Below are 23310 nucleotides of genomic sequence, written 5' to 3'. Positions count from 1 at the left end.
AAAATCATCTCATGCTTTGGGTTGTAGTTGTTTTCTGTGTCACCATTAGAGGAGGTGCTCTTGCAGAAAAAATTACAGAATAAACGTGCATCAGTCATAGATTAATATTCACATTTTACTTCAGTCTTTGAAGTCTTGCTTACACAAAACTATCCCAAGCCACTTACTCATCATTACTCATGAACAAAAGCCTCACACATTCTGTGCTATGCTTGAAACAAGGCAACATTCTGACCAGAAAGTGAGGGACCAGAAGGGCTGTGAAGATGCCCATCCATTAAGACTACTTGTAGAGGGACAGGTGGGCTAGAAAAATAATCAGTGTCCCTTTCAGTTTTTGAGGGCAATGCCAATGAACAAGTGTTTCTGAAACCTAATACTGAGTTGTGTGCCAGAAGGAAGCATTCTGTATTGTCTTTAAATGCTCTCCATTTCACAGATTGAACATTTAGCAGTCTTCGCTAATTTATCTTTTAGTAACTAAAACTTTCCTTCAGTAAAACAGCACTCTTAGGTATAAGGAACTCTTGCTTCACAGCAGAGAAGGAAAGATGCACACATGTGGAAAAGTGTTTTTCTTTTCCACTTTTAGAAACTGTTAGTTCTCCCATGGATAAAAGTAGAGTGCATATTTTCTCAAAAAGGGCAGTCTGGGGAGTGGACAGACACACACAAAGCAGATTTAGCAGTAAAAGCAGCAAATGTAAAACGGCAACTATCTCAATTTCATTCTGTTCTTGAGCAAATTCCTCACGTAGGAGTAGCATCTGATTATTCCGGTAGCCAGGGACAAGAAGAACACAGAAATCTCTAACAAAACCACGTTTTACTATGCTTGCAGGAGAGACTGCACTGAAGGTATGACAAAAAGATTACCTGTTTGAACAACACACTTCTTTTCTATCGAAACGTTCTCAAACTGCAAGGTGAGCACAGGTTTTCCTGTTGTTTTTCCATGATAACATTTTCACACTTACCCTGGATGTTGCCACAGGTTTGCATGTCTACCCTCAGGAAGCAGCTCCCTCTTGTTAAGGGGAGTGATTCCTATTGCTGCTTCTAGAATAGTAATATATTTCTTGTAGCGCATCCTGCCTCTCTCAGCAGCTAAGTTATCATCCAAATGCAGAGTCTGCAGCTGAAGTCATGCCTCTTCACTTATCTGAACTGCTGTTTTGCAAAACATGCTGCAAGTTTGAAGCATAGAAATAATGTTTTCTCCCCACTCTCCCAGGCTTGGAGAGTTAGCAAGAGAGAAAACAACAACAGCAACAACACAAAGAAAAACTCCTACCGGATTCCCCTGAAACGTCATTGTTACATAATTCGATCTTTGAATAAGACACTAATGAAAATGATTGAAGAGACAATCACGGTTCTAAGCCTGGCCGGATAATGCACACTCTCCAATTGACTAATCCCTTGCTAAATCTCTGCTGCCTATAATCTTCCAAGCACTAATGGAACACTAGGTAACTTCTCTTCAAATGACAGAGAACTGCACTGAAAACTTAAAACTTTTTTTTTTCTTTTCTTTTTTTTTTTTTTTTTTTAAAACACTGGGGATGACAAACAGGTGTTTTATTTTTCCCCCAATTTTTCTCCTCAGCGCCAAGAAAACATTGGAAGTGAGATCTAAACTGTCTAAAAACTTTCCCTTACTTGACTTGTGACGGAATTAAGAAAGCTAAAGACTCTTTTAGGATACCCACTAGTCATTCTGTTGTGCCTCACACAGTGCCAGAGGCCACTTAGTATAACAAAATTGTTTAAGCTGTGAGGTAGGTGGCCCCAGGTAGTACCTAGAAAGGTGGAGATGATGCAGAAATTGAGATACGAGCAATGTGTCAGAAATGCTGCAGCACCTTCAAACCGCAGTAGACTTACCTGAGTGCAGAAATGCCAACTAAGGAACTGCTCTAATGCTATTCAGACCCCAACATGGTAAATATAAATGTTATTGTGTAATTTTATCCTACATTACTACACAGGTGCATAATATTTAAATGGAAATGCTAAAAGAACAGGTGGGACAAGAGGCCCTTCTAAAGACTTTAGCTACAACTCCCGCACATCGTGTGCTATTCTCTATTATTACTGAGCACATCTGTATTTCTGTTGGGATGGCTTCATGTTGCATTTATAAACCTCTAAGATAAAAAACTATAGTTTTTCATTATTTATATTGTAAATGACTCAGCTCAACAACAGCTTCTTTGTATGACAATTGTCAGGTCCTTTGCTGCTTACACTCCTGTATCACCCACATTTGGTGTTAAACGTTTAGTCAAATGTGAAGGTTATGTTCACACAAACATGCACATGTAGAGAACTACTGCTAACTAATAGGCAATCTATGGGGCTGGTCCTGGAAGAACAAAGCAAAATTAAGCGATCTTAAAGTGAAGGAGTACCACTACAAATAACCAGCAGGGGGAAACTTTCAGTTTTCACCTCCCGGGTTGCACGCTTACCTATAAGGAATACAGAGCGAAAATATGCAGAGTACTAAGAAAAGTAATTAACATGTGAAACATGCAGTAACTACATTAAGAAATGAATTGCTTCTGCAGGTCTAAAAAAGCATTTAACTACAACAGCAAACATCTGCATAGAAAGTATTAAGAAGCTTAAGAAAGTGAAGTACTACTAAAAGTCTCTTAGCACAGCTGACATCATTAAGCTTGCATGCATCTTGACTTCTGATAGCTTTGGAGGTCTACTGCAAAAGCAGTACTAACCAGGAAAGGAAAAGATAGGAAGCAGGCAGGCTTGTTTGTTTTTTACCATTCCACTTTGCTGGGAGCCTTCTAATTGCAATAGTCTATGTTAATGCCCAAATTTACTAAACATAAAAATGTTTTGATAAAATCCAACCTTCCTTCAAAGTCAGTTTCATTATCAATATTGTTACCAATGCAGTTTCTTCTCAAAACTTCTGGTTCTTCTTTCTGATCTCTCTTTTAACCTTAAAGTTTCCCCCCATAGATCTAAGGAACAGACCTTTCTAAAAAAAATTTCCCCGAAGTGCTTTTCACAGATAGCGCCCTATGCAAAGTCTGAAAACCATTCAGTGCACCTCTGGTCTACCTTTTGTTTCTCTAGGGAAAGACCAATTATTCTAACTGAGCACATGCCCTGCAATTAGCCTTGTGCAGACAGGTCACCACTAAACTCACACAAGAAAGCATAACTTCTTTCCAAGGACTGATTCTGGCTATCTAGAGCAAGTAATGGCTGACACAGTTTGTCAGCTTCCTTCAACTTTATTTGAAACAGAAATTCAAAGCTTCTATAATACATCCATTGTTAATGAAGGTCTACTTTTGCAGAGCAAACAAAAGATACTTTCATCCATTATGTCCTGCCAAGGAATGTCATCCACTCCCCTTCTTCCAACTTTGTATTGTTTCGGGAAGAAAGAATGTATTTTATTGAAAGGACACAACAGAGTTTTCCTAACTGGGCACATACATACAAGTGAGCAAACTTGATCTAAAAACTAGCCTGCTAAAAAGAAAAAAAAAAAGGATTTGTATCAACTTTAGGAACTCGTGGCCCTCAGCCATATCCACAAGATAACATCAAGAAGCTGCCTAGAAGTTCAGCTAAAAAGATTACTTGGTTACTCAATATGTTTGTACACTGCCAACCTTCTCCCCATGGATTCTACAGTAATTGCTACTCTGCACAAAACCGAGAACATCCTGTATCACCTATTTCTAACAAATGGATGCAGCGCACTGTGGCAATATATCAAAACTTGGAACATACGCCACAGTCTCATCAAGATATACTATCTAGAGGGAAAAAGGACACGTGAAAATTGTTAGGTTTTCCTAAATTTGTCTCAAGTCTTCCATTCTTTTCTGTGCTTCCTTAGTTGAAACAAACAAACAAACAAGGCTGGGGGGAGTGATTTTGATCTTTCAAGAGCAATTCAGAAGTCAGCATATTTTCATTCACACTCTAAAAATTTTAGACTCAATTGCAGTGGGAAGCAAGATGTGTTTCAGGGAGAAAGGGAAAAATGACAAAAAATTCCTTTCTGCGCTGAAGAAACACTTATAACATTTAAGCAAAAGCTTCCTTTTATTCTAACCCTTGATAGATGAAAACAGAAGTTGTACTCTTAACCGGGCATAGAGCAAGCTTCTTGTAAAAACTGATGACAGAAGCACGATCACTTCAGACTCAACTCCGAAAGAGACCACAATTGCCCAGCGAAGAAAAAAAACTTGCTTTCAGTCTTTTGGAAAGCAAGAAGCCCTTTTTTCTCATCTCTCAACAACAAGAATCTCTCCAACACCTACAGAGCAAAGAATTCTGTCTTGGAGCAAGTGAAAAACCAAAGGTCTTCTCCTACACACTTATTCTTGCGCGACAAGAATAATAACAGCTGACAATCGTCAACCTGCAGAGCACATGTGTTTTGTTTGGACTGTACAGACAAGAGAAGTATGGGAAACAATCAGTGCATATGTAAAGCTACAAACAGTCTTGAGGTAAAGGAGCATCAAGGTTCCGATTTTGTAGAGTGAGGGGCCAATGTCACAGAAAGAGAAGGACTTGGAAACTCCTTTCACACAGCTTCAGTGATGAAACTGCTTTTGGCCCCTCCCTAGCGAGCATCCCTCGTCCAAGCAGCCCATATGTTACTGGAGATTCTCAGAATCAGCTTATACAAAGTTGTGCTAAGGAGGCTAGAGACACCAGTAGTCAAATCTGCTGGCTATTAAGCAGAGCTAGATGATGAAGCAGATGTTAGAACAGAGAGAGCAAGCTAGATGACAGTCTTGCTGTCAACAGTGACATTCAGGGGAGATTTATCGGTTTTCTCTAATGATTTCCCTTAAAAAAAAAAAAAAAAAAAAAAAAAAAAGGCTGAACAAACACAAGAAGCTTTGGTTAACATGAAGTCAGGCACTACTGAGCTCAGTTTATCAGCACAGCAGGGGCTGATGTTAAAGAATTAGTTTGGTGTGAGGGAATAATAATGGAAAGATTTTGTGAGAAGCATTACTAAGCCAATGTGAGGAAAACTATAAGTCCAAACTACCTGACTTCTTGCTTTGCTCAGTGGAAGCACAGCCACTTCCAAGCTGTGATCCCGCATCTGCTATTTCACATGTATGGAGACCACACCTGAGATAACATGCGTACTTGGAAGAAATAAATTTCTCAAAAATCAGCTGTTAATTGGTGGGGCAAAAGATGCAATGACAACAAAACAGAAAGGAAAAATCAGAACAAAGGAGGCTGTCAGACAGGCTTCTGCCCTTTTTCCTTTCATGCTTCTTACTGACCCTAATATCGCATCACATAGCATTTTTGCCTTATGATGTTATACATGTGGAAACACAGCACTAATGAGTTTCATCCTCTCCACAGCTCCAGATTAGGAACTGCTGTTATCTCCGTGGTTCCAACACTCCGATACACAATGACAACCTGACCTAAATTCAGGAAGCCTTGGGTAGCTCATGTTTCCTAAAACAAAACATGTAGCTCATGAATATACAGCAGGGTAGATGGCATACAAGATAACAGACAGAGCTCCCACAGCTCCCTGATTTTCTAAGCTCAGATCATAAACACTGAGTAAATTCACAGTCATCTAACGCTGGACAGAAAGGAATCAGCGCACTCTGCATTCTCACTTGAAACAGAAACCCAACCTGATTTAAAACAAAGACACTAAAAAACAATCCAAGTGTAACAGTTGGAGTCGTGAAGTGACCTGCAGTGGTCCTCACAGCTGCACAAAGCTGCTCCATTCCTACACTACAAGCAGTGCCTGCGTTAATTATGCAACATCTAAAACAAACATAGCCTCAGCTTTGACTATTAAATGCAGGCTTTGTTTTGGAAACAAACAAGTAAATAAAATAAATAAATTGCAGCAAGTAATAAATCATGATTTACCTGTTCACACACACACACACACACAAAACAAACCACAAAACTTTCTAAAGCGTGACATAGCTGTAGGGATAGTCTTAGTACTGGTAAAAAAAAAAACAACACTGACTGTTAACAGACAAGAGGAAGCTCTGCAGACTCTGGGGACAAGAAGCAAGCATGTGTTAGAAGGCAGATGGTGTATGGATTCAGACAGTTGAAAGGAACACCCCAGGATTTCCCAGCTCTGTTCTGACAAAAGCATACGGGACAAAAATCCAAGCAGAAGCGAAATACTTGTATACATCTCCGGGAATTCCCAAACAATTCAACATACGTGGCCACGGGGCTGAAACCAAAACTTCACCTGTGACAGATGATGTGAACCTACGTCACCGGGGCCATGAAAACCACCAACACCCACTGTGGTGCGGCCGCCCTTCAGGCAACTCTCCACTCCCAGGCATTCCCCAATACTAAGCAAGACCCACATTAGAACACAGACCCAGAAACCGTCCCCTACCACCTCACTGCCATTAATGTTTGCTTGGCAAACCAATGGTCTCATTTTTGGGGAGCCCTCTGAAGTTGGTAGTTCGCTATAATTTGCTGGTTAGGATTCACAGGCCTTAACACAGCTGTTATCAATGATCAGTGTCTGATTTAATGCATTTCCCTTTCCCCCCTGTTCCATCCCCCCCCATAAATGCATGTTTTCATACCTGTTTGAAAATAACCAGACAGGAAAGTCTCCAGCTTCAGCAAACTATCAACTACACACCATGTCAATGCTTTCTTTTCCTCTCTGTTGGAAGGACTGGTTCCAGGATTGCTACAAAAGCACGAAACTGATGCAGCCAGCCCTGATGAAAGTTACACTGTCCTTGAGACTGTTGTTGTAGCAATTAAACAGAGCAGTCTTGTAACAAGAGACTTCCCTCCCTCACAAGGAAGTGCTGGGGACAGACTCTGCCTGTGGCTGTGGGCACCTACAGATGCTGTCTGTCCTCTGAATTCCCTCCGAGCTGAAGGCTGCTCTTAAGCAGTCCTGGAGCACTTTGTCATTTATCACTCAGGGATTACCACAATTCAGGAAATTTCTGTCGCTTTTACACATCTGGATTTTATAAAGGTGCAGCAATGCATCTCATTTTGGGAGCCACGTCAGCGCCTATACATTTTAATTGCTAAGAAAGATTTCCTGGTTGTCTTTACAGACACCAAACCAGGAAAGGGGGTATTAAGCAATCAAAATAGTATCAGACTCTGAATTACTCCAGTGCTGCAATTCTGAGGAGCTCTGCTGAGATTACAGTCCATGCAGAGTGCAGGGATCACCCTGACCCCTCTGCATAACCCCAATGTCTGTCTCCGGTCCCAGAGCACCAGCGTGGAGCAGCCCTGTGCCACAAAAGCACATCACGGTGCTCAACCCATGGCAGCTGTATCACAAGGGACGTGCAGCCGCAGCACCGCCAGGGAATGCAGTGCTAAGGGCACACAGCAATTTTGCATATAACAGTCTATAAGCAATTATAACAGCCAGCCTACCTACAAGTAGCATGCAGAAAGCTTCCTCCGGAGCCTGACAGTAAGCACTAGATGATACTGAATACAAACCTCACCATCTCTAAACGACACACACAGCAACTCCAACCCTTTTCAAGAAAGTCGAAGCCCTATAAACGGGCACACGCAAACTTCTTGTGCTAACGCAGCCCCTTGCCACCCACACCCCGCGGGAGCTGGCAGGTGCTGCTGCTGGAGGAGCTTGCACTTGGAGCCTTCAACTCCGAACGCCTCAGTTTCTCCAGCCGCACCGCACGTGGCAACTCCATTTTATTTTCCTCTGAATCACAGACCTAAATAACTGCCTCGAAAAACGAATTCGGTTACATGAAAGCAAAGCAAAGCCATCGCAGTGTGTCGCTATGCCACCTCGATGGCTGCGCCCAGAGGTTAAAGCGAAGCCCTTTGGTGGCCCCTACCGGAGCGCTGCTGCGGGCCTCCCCCCGCACTGCCCAGCCGCCGCGTCCAACGCCAGCGGCACCCCGAGCGCAGGAAGTTACTCAGAGATTCCAGAGGAGCGACAGTCAGAAAGACGCACCGGGGGAGCGAAGGTTTCCAGATCACCCGTGCGAAAGATCTCTACGTACGGTCCTTCCGTACCCGAGCAGCACGTACTTTTTCGCCCTGCAAGAACACAAAGAAGGAACAGGTCTGAAGCAGGGGGTCGGAGAGCGGCCACCCGGCACCGGCGGCTCAGCCGGACAGCGCGAGCACAACGCACCGCGGCCGCAGCGCCGCCCCCGGCCCGACGCGCGGGGTCGGCTCCCGAAGCCGCCCGCTCCTTTGTTTCACAGCTCCGCTAACTCGAAACTTCCCCTGACCCAGTTAGCCACAGCCCAAGGCACGGCTGGAATCCGCTCAGGATGTGCCAACTGAAAGACCGGAGGAATTTCGCCTAAAACAAAGGCGGCCCCAACCCCGCCGTCGCGGCTCGGCGCCTACCGGGTCCCGCCCCTGCGGAGGGCAACGAGACCGGGTAAACAAAATCCCCGATTCATCCGAGGCGCCGCCGCCGCTTCCCACGCCGTATCGCGCTCTCCCGGGAAGTACTTAGCGCGGAAAAAGTCACCGAGACCCACCTAATCCTGTTAGCGACAAGCCGCTCCCCGCCCGCCCCAGGTGCGCGCCCCGCTCCCGCCGACCAAGAGGAGGGAGAAGGGGGGAGGGGGAGCGGAGCCGCACCTGCCCCCGCGGCTACTCGCCTGCCGACGGAGCTCGCCCGGGGAAGGCGTCCCGCCGGCCCGCAGCGGGCTGCAGACAGCCGGTGCTCGGCTACGGCCGCTCCTGCCCCGCCGCGCCGCCGAGTCGGGCGATTTCCTGCCGGGGAGAGGGCGGGGGCAGAGCGGGGCGGGCTGCCGGGGCAGGTGCCGGCCTCGCCCCGAGGTGGGGCGGCGGGGACGGGACGGGGCGGGCAGCGCAGGGCCGCGGGAGCGCCGTTCCGCCCCGACCCCCCGGTGCTTCAGCCTGGAATTCGGCCGGGATCGGCTTTCTGCCGTCCCGCAGCTGAGAGCAGGAGGAAGGCGAAACTAAACAGCTCGAACAAGATTCTTTGGAGTCGTGTTTCTCCTGCGTGTCACCAAGAATCCCTTATCTCCTCTCGCCACGAGAGCTTCTCTAAAATTAATCTGTGAAACAGAACCGGCTCGGAAGCCCCCTGGCACCGCGCCACTCGCCCTTTCTCAAGGGCAGGTGGTTTTTGCTAAATATTCCGGATTCCCGGAGCATTCCGCGCTCGCTCAGACCTCGTTTCCTTCTCGCTAGGTTTGTTTGCACAAGGAGCCTCAGGCAGAAACTGAGATAAGGAAAGGCAAACACCGCTCCTCGCCCGGGCGCTGGACTTTGGAAGGAGGCGGGGGAGCAGAGAGAGCCCGTTTTATTGACGGCACGTTGAGACTGGATTCGAACGTTATTTATTTTCGAAAGGCAAACTTGTAGCCGTAGTTAATAATTAGCGTGCCTGTGCATACAGCAGTCTGTAAGCGACCACAGCGCTCTAAATGCGCTAAACAGCCAAAACAAACGAGGAAAAGGGCCTAATTCAGCACCTCCATGTTTTCTGTCAGCTCTTGAGAGGCTCTGCCAGCAGCGATACAGCAGCAGCCCGAATCAAGGCGCCAAGGGGTGGAAATGAGGTCTGACACCCAGGCACACCAGATTATTTGGTCTACAGCGTGTCGGGTGTCTTTTCTCCTTAATGAATATTTTACAACTTCGTCTGACCATTCTTTCAGTGCTTTCCTGTTCTGAAGCTACTTTGGTGCTTCGAGCTCAGTGCTGGTGTGTTTCGGAGGAGTAACGCTACCGACTGGGTACATTCCTTTGTGTGTTTTAGAAGAACAGCATAGAACACAGGTGGCCGATACAGGAACCTACGTCTGGAAGTAAGCAATGCTTATGGAATTACTCACTGTAATACTGATCACTTGGTACAAGAACAGTATATACATATATATCTTAAATGAGCAAACTGGAGAGAGCAGCAGCAGCTCTGTATGGCTCATGCCAACGAATCTGTTGTTTCCTGATTTAAACTTCGCCTGTCATCCCTTAGCCTGAACTCCAGAAGAGGTCTGGAATCAACAACTGTTTGAAGAAAAAATGCATTTGTTCATAGCTCTGTTCATTCTGCCCGCAGGGAAGCAGGCTGCAGCACCTATCTCCGCAAATCTTGTCTTCCTTTTAAGATGGCCAACAGCACCGTTTATTTTAATGACAGTTTGGGACAGAGAGAGACATAACTGACTCCAAACAACTTTTCCTTATCTTTAAATGAGAGTTAAGAAGTCTCAACAGCAATGGGGACTGGAACATCTGTTTGATTTGGTAGAACTGTAAAATAATAGTGTTAAATTAATGTGAATAGTGGTGTGCACTGTGAAATTAAAAAGCCACCCCAAAAGGTGCCACATGACACAGCTTGCCCCTGGTCTCCCCCGTGTCCTGCCAGCACCACCAGCCCTTGGGCACAGCTAATCTCCTCCTGATTGTCTTCTACCCCTCCCATGCTTCCTTCTTTATTTTCAATGTTCTTCTAAGTATTTTGGCAGGCCTCTGCCTTCCTCCCTCACATTCCAGCACTGGTTAGTACAATGATGGAGTTCAACCATTAACCTGAAGCTGACAGTAATTAAACACGAATTCCACCCCCCCCCACTCCTCATTCCCTACTCACCTCTGAGTTCTTCAGAGCACGTCTGTGTCCCATTTCTCAAGCTGCTAAAGGACTTCAGGAATATGTTAAGAACAAGAGAAGACAAGTTAACATATGCAACAACCATGCAGACAGGAGACAACATTACGTAAGAGTTACTACAAGCAGAAAGGAAACTGAAACAAGAAACACCAGCTAAGCATTTAGGCATGTAAGTCATGTTAGGACCACCACAGATGGAAAGCAGTTATGGTATACTAAGCTCCACCACCTGAATCTACAAGGGTTTCTAGAGGACTTGCTGGAGCACAGGAAATGACTTTTAGCAAGGTTAGAAATGCTGAGATGCTCAGGCTGTAGGGCAGAAGCAAACACTATCATCAACTGCAGAAAGCATGATTAACTGCGGAAGAAAACTGATACACCTTAAAAAAACCCACACACCTCCCTCTCTCTTTGAGTATTCAATGTAACTTCAGATGCCAATATTTGTCTTTCAAAAGCACTTTATGTGTTTTAATCTACTGAGGATGGAGCAACTGTTTTATGGGGAAAAAGCCACCAGTAATGCAATTATTAACCGTCTGTGATGAGTATCAGAGGATTTTCCTTCAGGTCCTCCTTTTCAGAGAAGTGCCGAAAGAAACAACAGACGTGACGTCAAGTTTGTGACCGTGGAGCAATCAGTTAATATAGGTAAGTCACTGAAGTAAAAAAAATACTACAGAAGACTTATTTGTCTTGGGGCAATATGAGAAGTCTGACATCAGGATTAGAACTCCTCCTGTGCCTCCACTCACAGACATGAGGGCTGTTTGAGGCCTTGCCCTTACTTAGAATTCCATACCAGTATTAGAGCAGGAATGAGTCATGTCCTATGATTCACTTTGTATACGTGGATAAGAATCCCTCCTCCTATCTCGCTGATGCTATTCATCTTTCCCAGTTAGATTAAATCACATTGTTACTCAGCTAGCTAAAACCAGGAAACAGCTTGCATAAATAGCAGTAGTGCTACAGGAGAAGAGGAAGGCATTTCAAACATGAAAGCTAAAGTGCTCTTAGAAAAGCCACCCCGGCTAGCCAAGTCCCGAACTGAATGTTAGAGTAAGCATTTTAAGAAACACTAAAAATTCAGCATAATACCCATGACTGTGGTCTTTATCATCATACATGGAAATAACATTTTAACACAATGAATTCTACACACAACTTTATTTTGGTGCAAGCAACTGTATAAGAAGAGGGAGCTCCAAGGTGACCTGAGAGCAGCCTTTCAGTATCTCAAGGGGAGCTACAGGAAAGAAGGGGACAGACTCTTTAGCGGTGTCTGTTGTGACAGAACAAGGGGAAAATAGCTTCAAGTGAGTAGATAAAGGTTGAATATACAGAAGAAGTCTTTTACAGTGAGGGCAGCGAGGCACTGAACAGCTTGCTCCGTCCCTGGAGACTATCAAAGTGGGGCTGGATCAAACTCTGGGCAACATGATGTAGCTGTGCGTGTCCCTGTTCACTGCGAGGGAGTGGGACTAGGTGGCCTTTAAAGGTCCCTTCCACCTCTAGGGATTCTACGATTCTAATGACAAAAGGGCATGGAGAATGAACTTCAAAATATGAATCAGATACACATTGATGGGTAAGTTGCATGCAAATAACTTAGGAAAGTACTTTTTTGAAAAGGCAACCAAAAAAAACAAAACCAATTTAGACAAGTTTTGTGTAATCAGGCAAAGGAAGAACCAGGGGGGAAACATCCCTGATTCTCCTATTAGGTGATGAGCTTCTATCCAGGTTTGTCCAAATAGCTTTTTCAATTACTTAGCAGACTGATCAGAATACCAACACTCTTTATGCTCTTTCTTGTTTTTTAAGTTTAAAAAAGTTTAAAAAAGTTTTAAATTCAAATAGCAGAAATATGTCCTGTTTTAGCTTTCATCTGAGGAAGAAAAATCTTACACACCAGTTGCAAGTCATTCAGTAGCTTCTATTTCAGATAATACTGTCCTTCTCTTGTTTTGATTTAAACACCACGTGTAACAGCTTGCACAACTCACATGATCAGTCTGTTCAATCAATCGTGATCGTGTTCCAAGGAAATGGCACCCCCTATTTAATTCATGGTGAGAAATAGTTGGTAACAACATACACTTCAAATGCAACTACAGGGCAATGATGCTATCTAGAATTAATCACGCCTGTAAAATTCTAGCGAGCCAAAAGCATCAAGACAAGATAGTCAGAAGTATCAGAATGAGCAAGAAGAAAATTAACTTGCATCAAAACATCTTACGCCATATACTTATAATACAATAAAAATTATTTCACCTTATCTTAGTGATCTGTCAACAACTGTGCTTCCATTTTAAAGGCAATTAAAAATAGTCAGTGGCAATAATGCAACACTGCAAGTATTAAAGCGTTCTCCAAGTTCAAAATGTGTAAAAGCTTTCAAATGCTTCTATGTTGCATCGTGGTGAAAATTCAAGCCCACTTACTTAAGAAAGGCAGCAGTGCAAATTTTTGCTAGCACGACATAATCTCCATTTACAAACTAAAACACAGGCAATAAATTACATCTTTTTGCTTGACAAAGAGTAGAAACAGGAAGAAAAATATCACAGGAAGAGAACAAAGTATTGGCAGAGAGACTGCTGCACAGCTTGAACAGTGCACACCAGCCTTTTTGAGTCACACGATGCTTACAAACACACAGACCTGTAGGCAATTTAGCTCCGGAAAATATCCCAGTGTCAAAGAAGCCACAACTTGGAGAATGAGCAAGTTCTGCAACACTGAGAGAAAAATTACATCCATCTTGCGAAACTAAAACTTCTCCTCTGCCACATTCATTTTCTTCACAACACGTTCAATTTGACTCCCCTGCACTAAAACCTTATAAATAGCAGCACATTGTAATACAATGCATCACAGTACCATAACTTACATCATTGTGATTCACAGATATTTCTTGTTTAGGGTTAGTATTTCACACAAAAAAAAAAAAAATTGGCTTTTGTGCACTGGTTGGAGGTCACCCAGTGCCAGTCCTTACATCTGAACAGGGCCGCAGATGATTTCAGTGGTAAGAAAGTAGAAAATGCAGTGACGGGAATGAATGGACATCTCATCTACCTGTACTGCATGGATACACACTTAGGCTGCATCAGAGAAGCTCAAAAGACTAAGCACTAGAGAAAAAATATATTATTTTCATATTGTTGCACATAGTGATGTCAAGAAAACAACAACAAAAATAAGCTCAGGTACTCAGAAACCAAGGAAGCGCTGGTGGTTCAAGTCTTTAAACTTCCATGAGGTAGCACATCATCAAGTATCTTCTTTTCCAGAATATATTAAGCAAGATAAATCCAATTTAGTTTTTAATGCTGCTGAAAATTCTTTAGATAGTAGTTCATGAAGGGATACTCTATCATGAGAATATACCCAATTCCGTCCAGTCCAGTCATAGCGCTTGGGCCCACTGGAAAACAAAACACATGCTGTGAGTACAGGTTATTCACAGGGAAATAAATGCTCGAGGCATGCATTTATAATGTAACCCAGAAAGTGCCCAGAAAGAGTGTGAAAACAGACATGTGGGATGTGTGGGGAAATGGAGCAGAAAAGGCCAGAGCTGCCGGGAACTGCTGTGCCATCTGAGAGACTAATGTGAAAGGTGGCAAGATGTACCAGTTACTCCAAGCCAACACAAGCTCTTGCCCTTCTTGCTTTTGGCACTAGTCTCCCCCATTTCCTCCATCACCCACATAATTCTCTCATACACAACAATCATTAAGGGATGTTTGTGTGTAGCTAAACTAATGCTGTTGATTAGTTGCTACAGCACAGTTAAGTGCAGATAGCTTAAAGACAGCAGAACACATACTGCCATCCTCACTCACTTTTTGGATTCAATAAAAGAATATACCATCTGAATGCAAATACGTACTGCATTAAAAATCTGTTTTCCCCTCTGCTACTATATAGCTGTCGGCTTGATTCTTCATTCTTGCATTAAGAGTTAAGAAAATAATAACCAGAACACCTGGGTTCCATTACAGACCTTTGTAGCCACCTAACTCTCCACATCTGAAACAGGAGCAATGATTGAAAGGTGCTCACTACTGCTAGCAACCGCTACAGAAGCTAAAAAAGACACAGAAGGAAATGGAACGTTCATCAGTGATAAATAGGTGAACCATCATTCTTATGCCTGGATCTGAGCTCACAGATAGGACAAAGTACCTTAGAACTCAGACAATCTGCACACAGGGTCTGCGAGATGGCAGACTGTCCTATAAACACACAGGAACAACCTTCAAACATAAAAAGAACATCTAATCTGAACCTCAAATAGCCCCACAGTATTTAAATGAACTTTTAGACCACTAACCAAGCTATAAGGAGTAATACATGGCTTCCATTGCTGTCTCACTTGCTGTTTGTAAATGGGGAACATCTTTGCCTTTGCAGCATTACCATGTGTTCGTACTGTCTTACGCCCAGGAATGTTACATGGTAAATAGCAGCAGTAGGAATTAGCAATGAAACACTGCCCCAGTTCTCTGAATCTCCTCAATACTGTAGAAATACAGTGTTTTCACTTACATTTATAATTTAAGCAAGGATCTTGTGAGCTCTATGAATGCTTACAAAGGCTAAATATCATATTCTCATACAAAACCTGCACACGTTTTTAAAGAACAAAAGCTACAATATCACATTAAGGTATTATTAAAAGACACCGCGTAAGGTTCAAAAGTCTTTCCAGTCTAAGGAGTTGCATGAAATTACTGCAGTTGCACTGCTGCCAGACACAAATGCTGAAAAATGCCAAGAATTTTCAGTTTTTTTTCTTTTTTTTTCACAAATGGAACAATTAAGAATGCTGGAACTTTGGCATGTGCTCATGAATTCCACATTCTGGCACTTGGATGTCTTAGCCGAGATTTGGTTCCGGATAGCTAACAAATCTCTGATTTCTGGCTTCTGTAAGTAGATGAAAACTTTGTGTCAGAGACACAAAAACTCTACAGACCTCTCAGGCAGAATCCAGGCTCAGGAATTTTGTTTTGTGCAAAATACATGGAATGAAGGAATGAATGAAGGAATGAATGGTGACACACAGACTGCGTCTGTCTGAAGAATAAGCTTGCTAGGCCAGCCTTAAAAAGCCACTAGTTGTTGGAAAGTTAAAAAGCCACGTACTTGTTGGAAAGTTATTTAATTAAAACAACAACAACAAAGATTTTGGTATTGGAGAGGAGTTATTTGTAGAGAAAGATGACTCGCACAATACGCTGTGCACCAACCAGTACCTAAGTTTAATACAGCAAAGTCAGAACTTTCCTTAGGCAAATTTCAGTTCTATTAAGATTGTTTCTCTTCAAACCTTATTTTTTTTTTCCTCTTTTTTTTGCCTACGCAAACCTTCTACAGAATTCAACTACTACAAAACTGTTCCCAGTTTTGCAATTAATACATTCTCTACAAACAGCCTCCAAGAAGTATGCCTGCATAGTTGCTGGGCATGCTCATAGTTTCCAGCTAGCTGGTTCCTCCACCAGTGGCAGCCACTGACTCCCTGTGTGCTCTCAGAAGAATGGTGGCAGAAGACACCGCTTGTTGGAAGGGGAGTCAGCTATAACTTCCCCCACATATCTGGCTGCCCTCCCAGGTGAAACCAGCTAGAAGAACTAAACGGATCAAAACACAGCATTAGAGAAGGCAGAGGGAACAGCCAGCCAAGACTCCCATAAAGTGCAGAAGCTTGACAAAAACAACCAGTGGGAGAGCACATAAAGCAGGAAATCCCACAAGCTTTAAGGGGAAGGAGCCACCCTGTCTAAACACAAAGAGCAGTTTAGATTATAACATCACCATCTCTCTTCTTACAGCAGAGCTTCGTGGTGCTTTTTTTAATCGTGGCTGGCTTGCTGTTTTTTATTGTCATTGTGGCTGTGGCTGGTTTTTTTTTTGCCTTGTTTTGTGTTTTTTCCCCCCCTATTAGTAGGTCATACTCTTGCAGACATTGGTTTTGGACCGGAACAGCACATGAAAACTGTTACACATTTCCTCGATTAACTTAGGCATATTGGTATACTACACCACGCCACAAACCTCTGTAACAGATTCTTAACAAACATTTAGATTAAATCACGTTTAGAGCATACATTAAGGAACAGGGTTATTTGTGGCATTAGGTAATCTAATCCATTCAATGCTAAGAAAAAGGGGAAGTACATTTCCACCCAGTTTTCAGGTGTGACGTACCTTACATGTAACTTACCTAGTGGGTGAGGACAGCCAAATCTGACGGTTTGGTGTTTGCTTATTGATTACATACGTTCCCATGTCTCCACCCAATTTAACTGTTAAAACTCCACTCTTGAATCACAAAGAAAATAAGTAGAAAAATTCATGTTTGTAACTTGCTACTTGACAAGAAATACATCACTGAAGTAAATAAACAGAAACTCACACATCTGCATCACATTCCTAACTATTTTCTGGGTAGCAACAGCTTGGAAGAATTGATGTTATGAATTAACAATGTGCTAATATTAAAGATAACCCAAATATTTTTGAGCCTGACCTTCTGGTTACTTTGATTTAGTGTTTTTGCACCGCTCACAATAGCGCTACTTAGTGGATGCATTTGAGCTCTGATCTGTGATCTTGGAAGAGCTGGTAGTTTGTTTTGGAAAGGGGGAAACGTGACTCAAAGCCAGCCTTTTCTGTGCATGAGCTGCTGTGGTTCAGAGTCAAGGATCTTTCTGCGTCACGACTGAATTCCTGAGACACCCAATTTTACTTAACTTTTCGTTAACAGTCCCTGAGAGAATAAACACAACTCTTTACTCCAATAACTCTGATGAAGTGCCCAGATCCTGAATCACACCTTAAAAATGTTTCCCTTCTCAACTCCAGAAGGCCTGTTTTCTTTCAGGTGTGCCAGTGTTAGGCCATGATCCTAGCAAGCATTTCTGTTCTCCTTCTTATGCACATTTCTAAGTGACAATGCGATTCATCTTTCAGACATTCTCACAAGCTCATACAGAAGAGGAGCTGACAAAAATGTTTATATCCTAACTTGAAACAAAAAAACCCACAGCCCAGACCCAATATTTGGACACAAATTAACTGACAAGTGAGCTGAATTTATGCTGCTCAAAATTCCCATCTTTACAGACTGTAATTTGATGATTTGGGTAGAAAAGCCGGTCGTGTTTAACCTATAGTTTCTCAAATACTTCACAAACTACAGCACAAAATGGCTTCTTTAATGGATCCATATGTTTTACGCCTTAAAACGTACTACTAGAGCTATTCTTACTTTTAATGCTACTACCTACGTATAAACAATTACCTGTGGAAAAAATAATTTTCAACTACCTATTGCCTCCCCATCCTATTCTGTAGCATGTGACAGTTTTTAGTGCTTTCTTTTCCTACAGAGTAATTAAAGATCGAGAGATCTCTGACGTATCTTAGGAATCGTCAGCAATGAAATAATGCTCTCAAGGCCTGAATTTTTTATTCCAATCTGCATGCTCTGCTTGTGCTTGATAACACCTCTCCAGCTGTAAGCAGTCATATATATATAAACGCACAGCTGGTTCCTGCAGCCATCAGGTTGCCCAGCCAGTTATATTAGCTGGCAATTGTTTTATAAGTGCAAGAATAAGTGACTTCTCTGGTCATCACGAACTCAATGTTTTCTATATCTCGCCAGTCTTAGATCTGCAGAGATAGAGCAGAGTAAGAGCATATGGGAATAATCAGCCCTGAATATGGCTACAATCACCTAAGTGTTCTTCTGTGGGCTTTTTTGTGCCATTTGTAAGGTATTCAGCACAATATTGAGCTACGTACCACACACACACTGCTGTAAGCAAATAGGTTTCTGAGGAACTAACATTTTTTGGACAGTGCTTATAGCATGTGTCAGCTGCTGGAGAGTGCTGTTGCTCCATCATTGCAAAGTAAATAAAAGCCAGTTTCTGTTGCTGGGTTTAAAACTTTGAATCATGTATTTTGCAATACTTTTGAAACGCTGGAAAGCACAACTTGAGTCTTTAGGAACTTAAAATACATTCTATTTGTGTTCTTTCCATGCTCCCGCACGTATTTTGTACTATGTGAATGTTTGTTAGCTCCTGGTAAAACGTACACATTCATCAAAAGAGACTCTCCTCACCCCCCTCCCTGGATTCGAGGTTACAAACTGTGCGAGGAACTGAAGTTCCCAGGAACTCGCAGGCACCGGATGACCTTTCTCGCGTTTGCCACCTGGTGGCACGCTGCAGTACTGGTCTTGCTTCTCTGAAACAATCCTCGGTAGACTCAGAGGTATTTAACAAAAACTTTTAGGATGATACGTCATCGTGCAGCCTATGCTACAAAGGATTACTTATAAAAATTAGGATGGATGTAAAATCAATTTGGTAGAGCCTCACAGGGAGTGAATGTCAAGCACAAAGCATTCTTCAGTGCCTGAAGATAAAACTAGGGCAGGGAGATGACTCACGATTCTCATGTAATGGAGTGCTTAAAAATACTGAAGATGTTGATGATCTTTTTGCTCATTTTCGTCTGATATACTGAATAGTAACGGATAAGCAATCCACCAGAATAGTCATTAGCCATGACATTACTGCATGTTTGATTAAACCAACAAATAATAGTTGCTAAGTGCATCAATGATATCTAGCTAACAATGTTTCTACCCTAACAGTGCAAAATAAATAACAAACATTACAATGACACAATTACAGATAAACAAACTGCAGGGTTGGTCAGTTTGTTTTGCACAGTGCAATCCAAACCACATGGTCCAACACCCTGAGTACAGAACCCTGACCGATGGGGCGTGTGGACAGCAGTCTCCAAGTGGTAAGATATGAACAGACAGCAGCAGTTTTGCAAAACAGATTAAACACGTTAAAGGGAAGACCTGTGTTGTAGCTGCCAGTACAGGGAGAAACACAGTCTACTCCAAGTTACATAGAGACTGTAAGATATGTCCCATTTCAGGCCTCTTATATAAAACTGATAAACTCCTTAAAGAAACACAATGGCATTTCTAATCAGCCAGTCACCTCTGTGAAAGAATTTGAGTGGGGGACCTATTAAAGGCTCCAGTTGTCAGGCTATGAGCTACCCTGTGTCCCATCGAACCACAGCTTTCCCACTGTGGCAGATTCGCTTCTCATTTCTGCAGCCACCCACTGCAATGCTGCATCCTCTGTTGCTCCTCTCCAGCACAGCCAGCTAAACGTTCTTTAAATCCTCAAATCATATGAGAGCACAAGGTACTTCTCACCGAAAGGCATATTTTTAGCAGTAAAGCCATAATAAATAAATAAACAAAAGGTATTTTAACAGCTGTCACTAAGGTGACTCGTGCAGAATTCTCTTCTGAAGTAAAAAATAAAATAGAATCAGAATGGTTAACGCAATCTTTAAAACATACCCCTAAAGAGACATCATAATCTTCTGGAGTAAAAGGCTTATCCGTGAGGTCCTCAAAGAAATCTGCCAAGGAGTCCAGTGTTTCTTCAGCCAGTTTTTCGTAGGTGGTCTCATCTAAAGAGCTACAAATAACACACAGTCGCATAGTTGGGAGGGAGGGACGACACAGAAGGTGGTATATCATTATTGTGTTTATCACAGGGAAAATATCAACATTGTTTCATGGTTAGCAGTCCCTCTAAGGACACAAACAGTCATCTTCCTCATGGTAATGGAGGTTACAATGCACCTTACATGTGGAGGTGGAGTTTCAGTATTTGGGTAGTAGAGACCTCTAACTAAAGATGGTGGACTCGGTCTTGTTGATATCATGGCCCTTGAGTATCAAGGAGACAGACCCAGAATTCGAAATACAGTCTTTTTATGAAAACGATGCGCAAGAAGCACTGTTTGAAGCTCCACAAATAGATTCAAGCACCTCCTGTTGAGGCGCATGCACCATTTGACAGTTAAGGATCCAAATGCAGCCACAAGCAGAGCTTTAGAAACATCAGTGTCAAACCCTACGTCTACATGCAGCGTTAGATTTCCCAGCTGGGATCAGCAATGCAATCCAGGAGTAGGACATCATTTACAACGTGCATACGAACTAATCCTTTTACAATTACCTCCTTCAGAGAGTCTCAAAGCACCCTGGTAGCCAACAATTAAGGTTTATAACATTTGTGAGACAGCTTCTGTTATCCTCTTTAAGCAAGTAAAAGAAGTGAGAACGAAGTCCAAATAATTTTAACTAACCAAATGTAATCAAATCTCCTACGTTCTTCTACCCGTAGCAGCGTCATTTTCAACTGAGCGTGTAAGTGGGTATCTCCAGCAACAGACAACGGAGTGAAACCATGTATTCTGCTAATGGGTGCGGCAAAACAACTGTGATAATGAACCAGGTGACTCAGTACCTTTCAACTGACTAGAATGCTTTGTTTTTTTTTTCTTTAGGTTTCTTGTGAGCCAACTGCCAAAACACACTGCACAGCACTTGAGTCATGGATGCCCCAGGAACACCTACAGGTGTGGAGAACTGAGGGCATTAGGATCAGGCAGGGCTCATGCACTGATTCAGGATGCAACTCAGGCACTGCAGGTAAAGACCATTCCAGGCACCTAGCAACATTCACTGGGCCTCCAACTGCTGCGCTGTATGAGGAGAGGTATCTTGCAAAAGCAGCACACCATGCCCTGCCACTGCACATCAGCAGTTTCACATTCCCCACTGTACGTTATTTCTCACTGGTGGCAGGACGAGCGGAAACGGCCTCAAGTTGCACCAGGGAAAGTTCAGGTTGGATATCAGGAAAGCTTTCTCTACAGAAAGGGCTGTTAAGCACTGCAATGGGCTCCCCAGGGAGGGGACTGAGTTACCATCCCTCGATGTGTTTAAAAACTGGATGTGGTGTTCAGGGACATGATAGAGTGGAGGGCTGTTAGAGTTGGGTATTACGGTTAGGTTGTGGTTGGACTTGATGGTCTTTAAGGTCTTTTCCAACCTGACTCTATGATTCTGTGTGAAATGCCGAGCTGCCTGTGCTTAGGCAGAAGTTATTTCCCACCTAACTTCCCAAACTCCCAGCAAATGATTCTCCCTAGAACTACACCTTCCCTGTTCACGGCCATTTTGTTTCTTACGCGAGTCTGACAGCCATTTGTTCAAAGACGCATGTATTTTCATACGCATAGAAGTATTCCCAGGATATCCTCAGAACTAAATTTACCTTTTGTCATTCAGAGTTCCTGTACTTCTTAAATTCATGAAGTGAACAGCACTGCTCCTCACCTCCGAACCATACTGCGATTGCTATTGAAAAAGGGGGAATTAGAAGACATAGCGTGAAGACCACGAACTGCATATTGGTCACACAAATCAAACAGAGCCACCGTAGGAACAACTACGCAGACGGAACCCTTCATTGCCCCCGGCAGACCACAGGCACAGCCGCTCTGAGGGGAAGGGATACACCGCACGGGGAGCCCCGCCGCCGCCCATCAGCACTGAGGACAGCAGGCCCGCTGCCACCGCACTGCTCAGCCCGGGCCGTGACAATACTTCTTGCTGGGTGACCTGGCGGCTCCGTGTGCACGCACAAGCTGCCGAAAGCCATCAGAACGTGCAGAAAATCAGATGGCGTTTAAAAAGGCACATGACGGCACCTCTTCGTGCTCACGGAGAGCAAAACAACACGCCTCCCCGCTCGGTTCGGTTCTTCCAGGCCGCGAACCCGGCACGGAGCACAGCACGGCAAAGAACCACCGCAACACCGGTCGCCCATAAAAGACGCCGCGACCCCTCCGCGTTCTCGACGCTCTCAGGGTCCCAAGCCACGGGGCCACGCCCGCCCGCAGGGTCAGGACACGAGGCTGCGGCTTCATCGCCGTTCGCGCTCCCGACGGTTGCGGCGCGGCCGCGCCCGGTGCCATCGGAAGCCGCCAGCAGCCCCGGCCTACCGGAGAGGCGGGCCCGGCCAGGCCTCGGCTGGCCCCGTGCCTGGGAGACCGCAGGGGCTTGAGGAAGCGCCCGGCCCGGCGCCGCGCCCTCCCCGCCCCGGGACCGGCAGCACCCCGCCCGCCCCGGCGCCGCCAGCTCGCCCCCTCCCGCCCTGGGCGCAGACCGCTCCCGTCCGCCGCCGCCCGCTCGCACTTACCGCCCGGCCGCGCACCGCGGCGGCTGCCCCCGCCCTCGAGGCCTCCCCGGGGCCACCGCTCCTCCGCCGCGCCAACGCCGCCGCTGCCGCACGCCGCGCCGCACGCACGGCAGCGGCCGCCCCCGGCCTCCACATGCCGCCCCTCTCGCTGCGGAAGAGGCCGGGGAGGAGCCGGCGCCGCGCGGCCGCTACCGCCCTCCGCCGGCGCCGGCGAGCAGCGCGGGGCCGGGCCGGGCCGCGGGCCCAGCGGGTGGCGGGCGGGTGGCGGGGCCGCGATTTGGGCGCAGCGGACTAACTTTAGCACTGCTAAAGGCAAAACCTGGCTTCCAGATACCATATGATTAAGCTGCAGAGTCACACACACACATTTGGAGTTATTTCCTATGTGTCACCAAGCAAGCATCAGCCTGTGCTTTTTTCTCCCCCCTACCCCGATGTCTGACCTAAATGTTCAAGTTTTGCTCCTTGAGATGGGCTCCATCTGTTTAGACTCGGATAAACAGACCAGTCTATTGC

General features: G+C 44.5%; 2 protein-coding genes across 2 annotated transcripts in view; both read right to left on the bottom strand.

The window, feature by feature from the left end:
- The window catches only part of TJP2 (tight junction protein 2), a 63001-nt gene extending 54814 nt beyond the window's left edge, over positions 1 to 8187 (bottom strand). Inside the window, exon 1 of the mRNA XM_072359419.1 lies at positions 8009 to 8187. The gene's annotated coding sequence lies outside the window, so the exon portion shown is untranslated. The remainder of the gene's footprint in view (positions 1 to 8008) is intronic.
- Positions 8188 to 12702: 4515 nt separating this feature from the next.
- Positions 12703 to 22941, bottom strand: FXN (frataxin). Its single transcript, XM_072360079.1, has 5 exons — positions 22795 to 22941; positions 21868 to 21950; positions 20097 to 20217; positions 16911 to 17008; positions 12703 to 14102 (listed from the first exon to the last, which is right to left on the bottom strand). The coding sequence occupies exons 1-5, from the start codon at positions 22927 to 22929 to the stop codon at positions 13949 to 13951; spliced, it is 591 nt and encodes a 196-aa protein (XP_072216180.1). The 5' UTR covers positions 22930 to 22941; the 3' UTR covers positions 12703 to 13948.
- Positions 22942 to 23310: the final 369 nt, after the last annotated feature.

Source organism: Excalfactoria chinensis, chromosome Z, assembly GCF_039878825.1.
Source record: "Excalfactoria chinensis isolate bCotChi1 chromosome Z, bCotChi1.hap2, whole genome shotgun sequence".
NCBI lineage: Eukaryota > Metazoa > Chordata > Aves > Galliformes > Phasianidae > Excalfactoria > Excalfactoria chinensis.
Note: the sequence above shows the minus strand (reverse complement) of the source record. Positions and strands in the feature narration are given on the sequence as shown.

Excerpts from the sequence above, each read along its gene's own strand:
- FXN (XM_072360079.1), bottom strand. The coding sequence starts at position 22,929 with ATGTGGAGGCCGGGGGCGGCCGCTGCCGTGCGTGCGGCGCGGCGTGCG. Across the intron at positions 21,951-22,794 it reads CCGCGGTGCGCGGCCGGGCG|CAATCGCAGTATGGTTCGGA; the intron begins GTAAGTGCGAGC and ends CTTTTTCAATAG. Across the intron at positions 17,009-20,096 it reads ATTATGATGTCTCTTTAGGG|AGTGGAGTTTTAACAGTTAA; the intron begins GTATGTTTTAAA and ends TTGTGATTCAAG.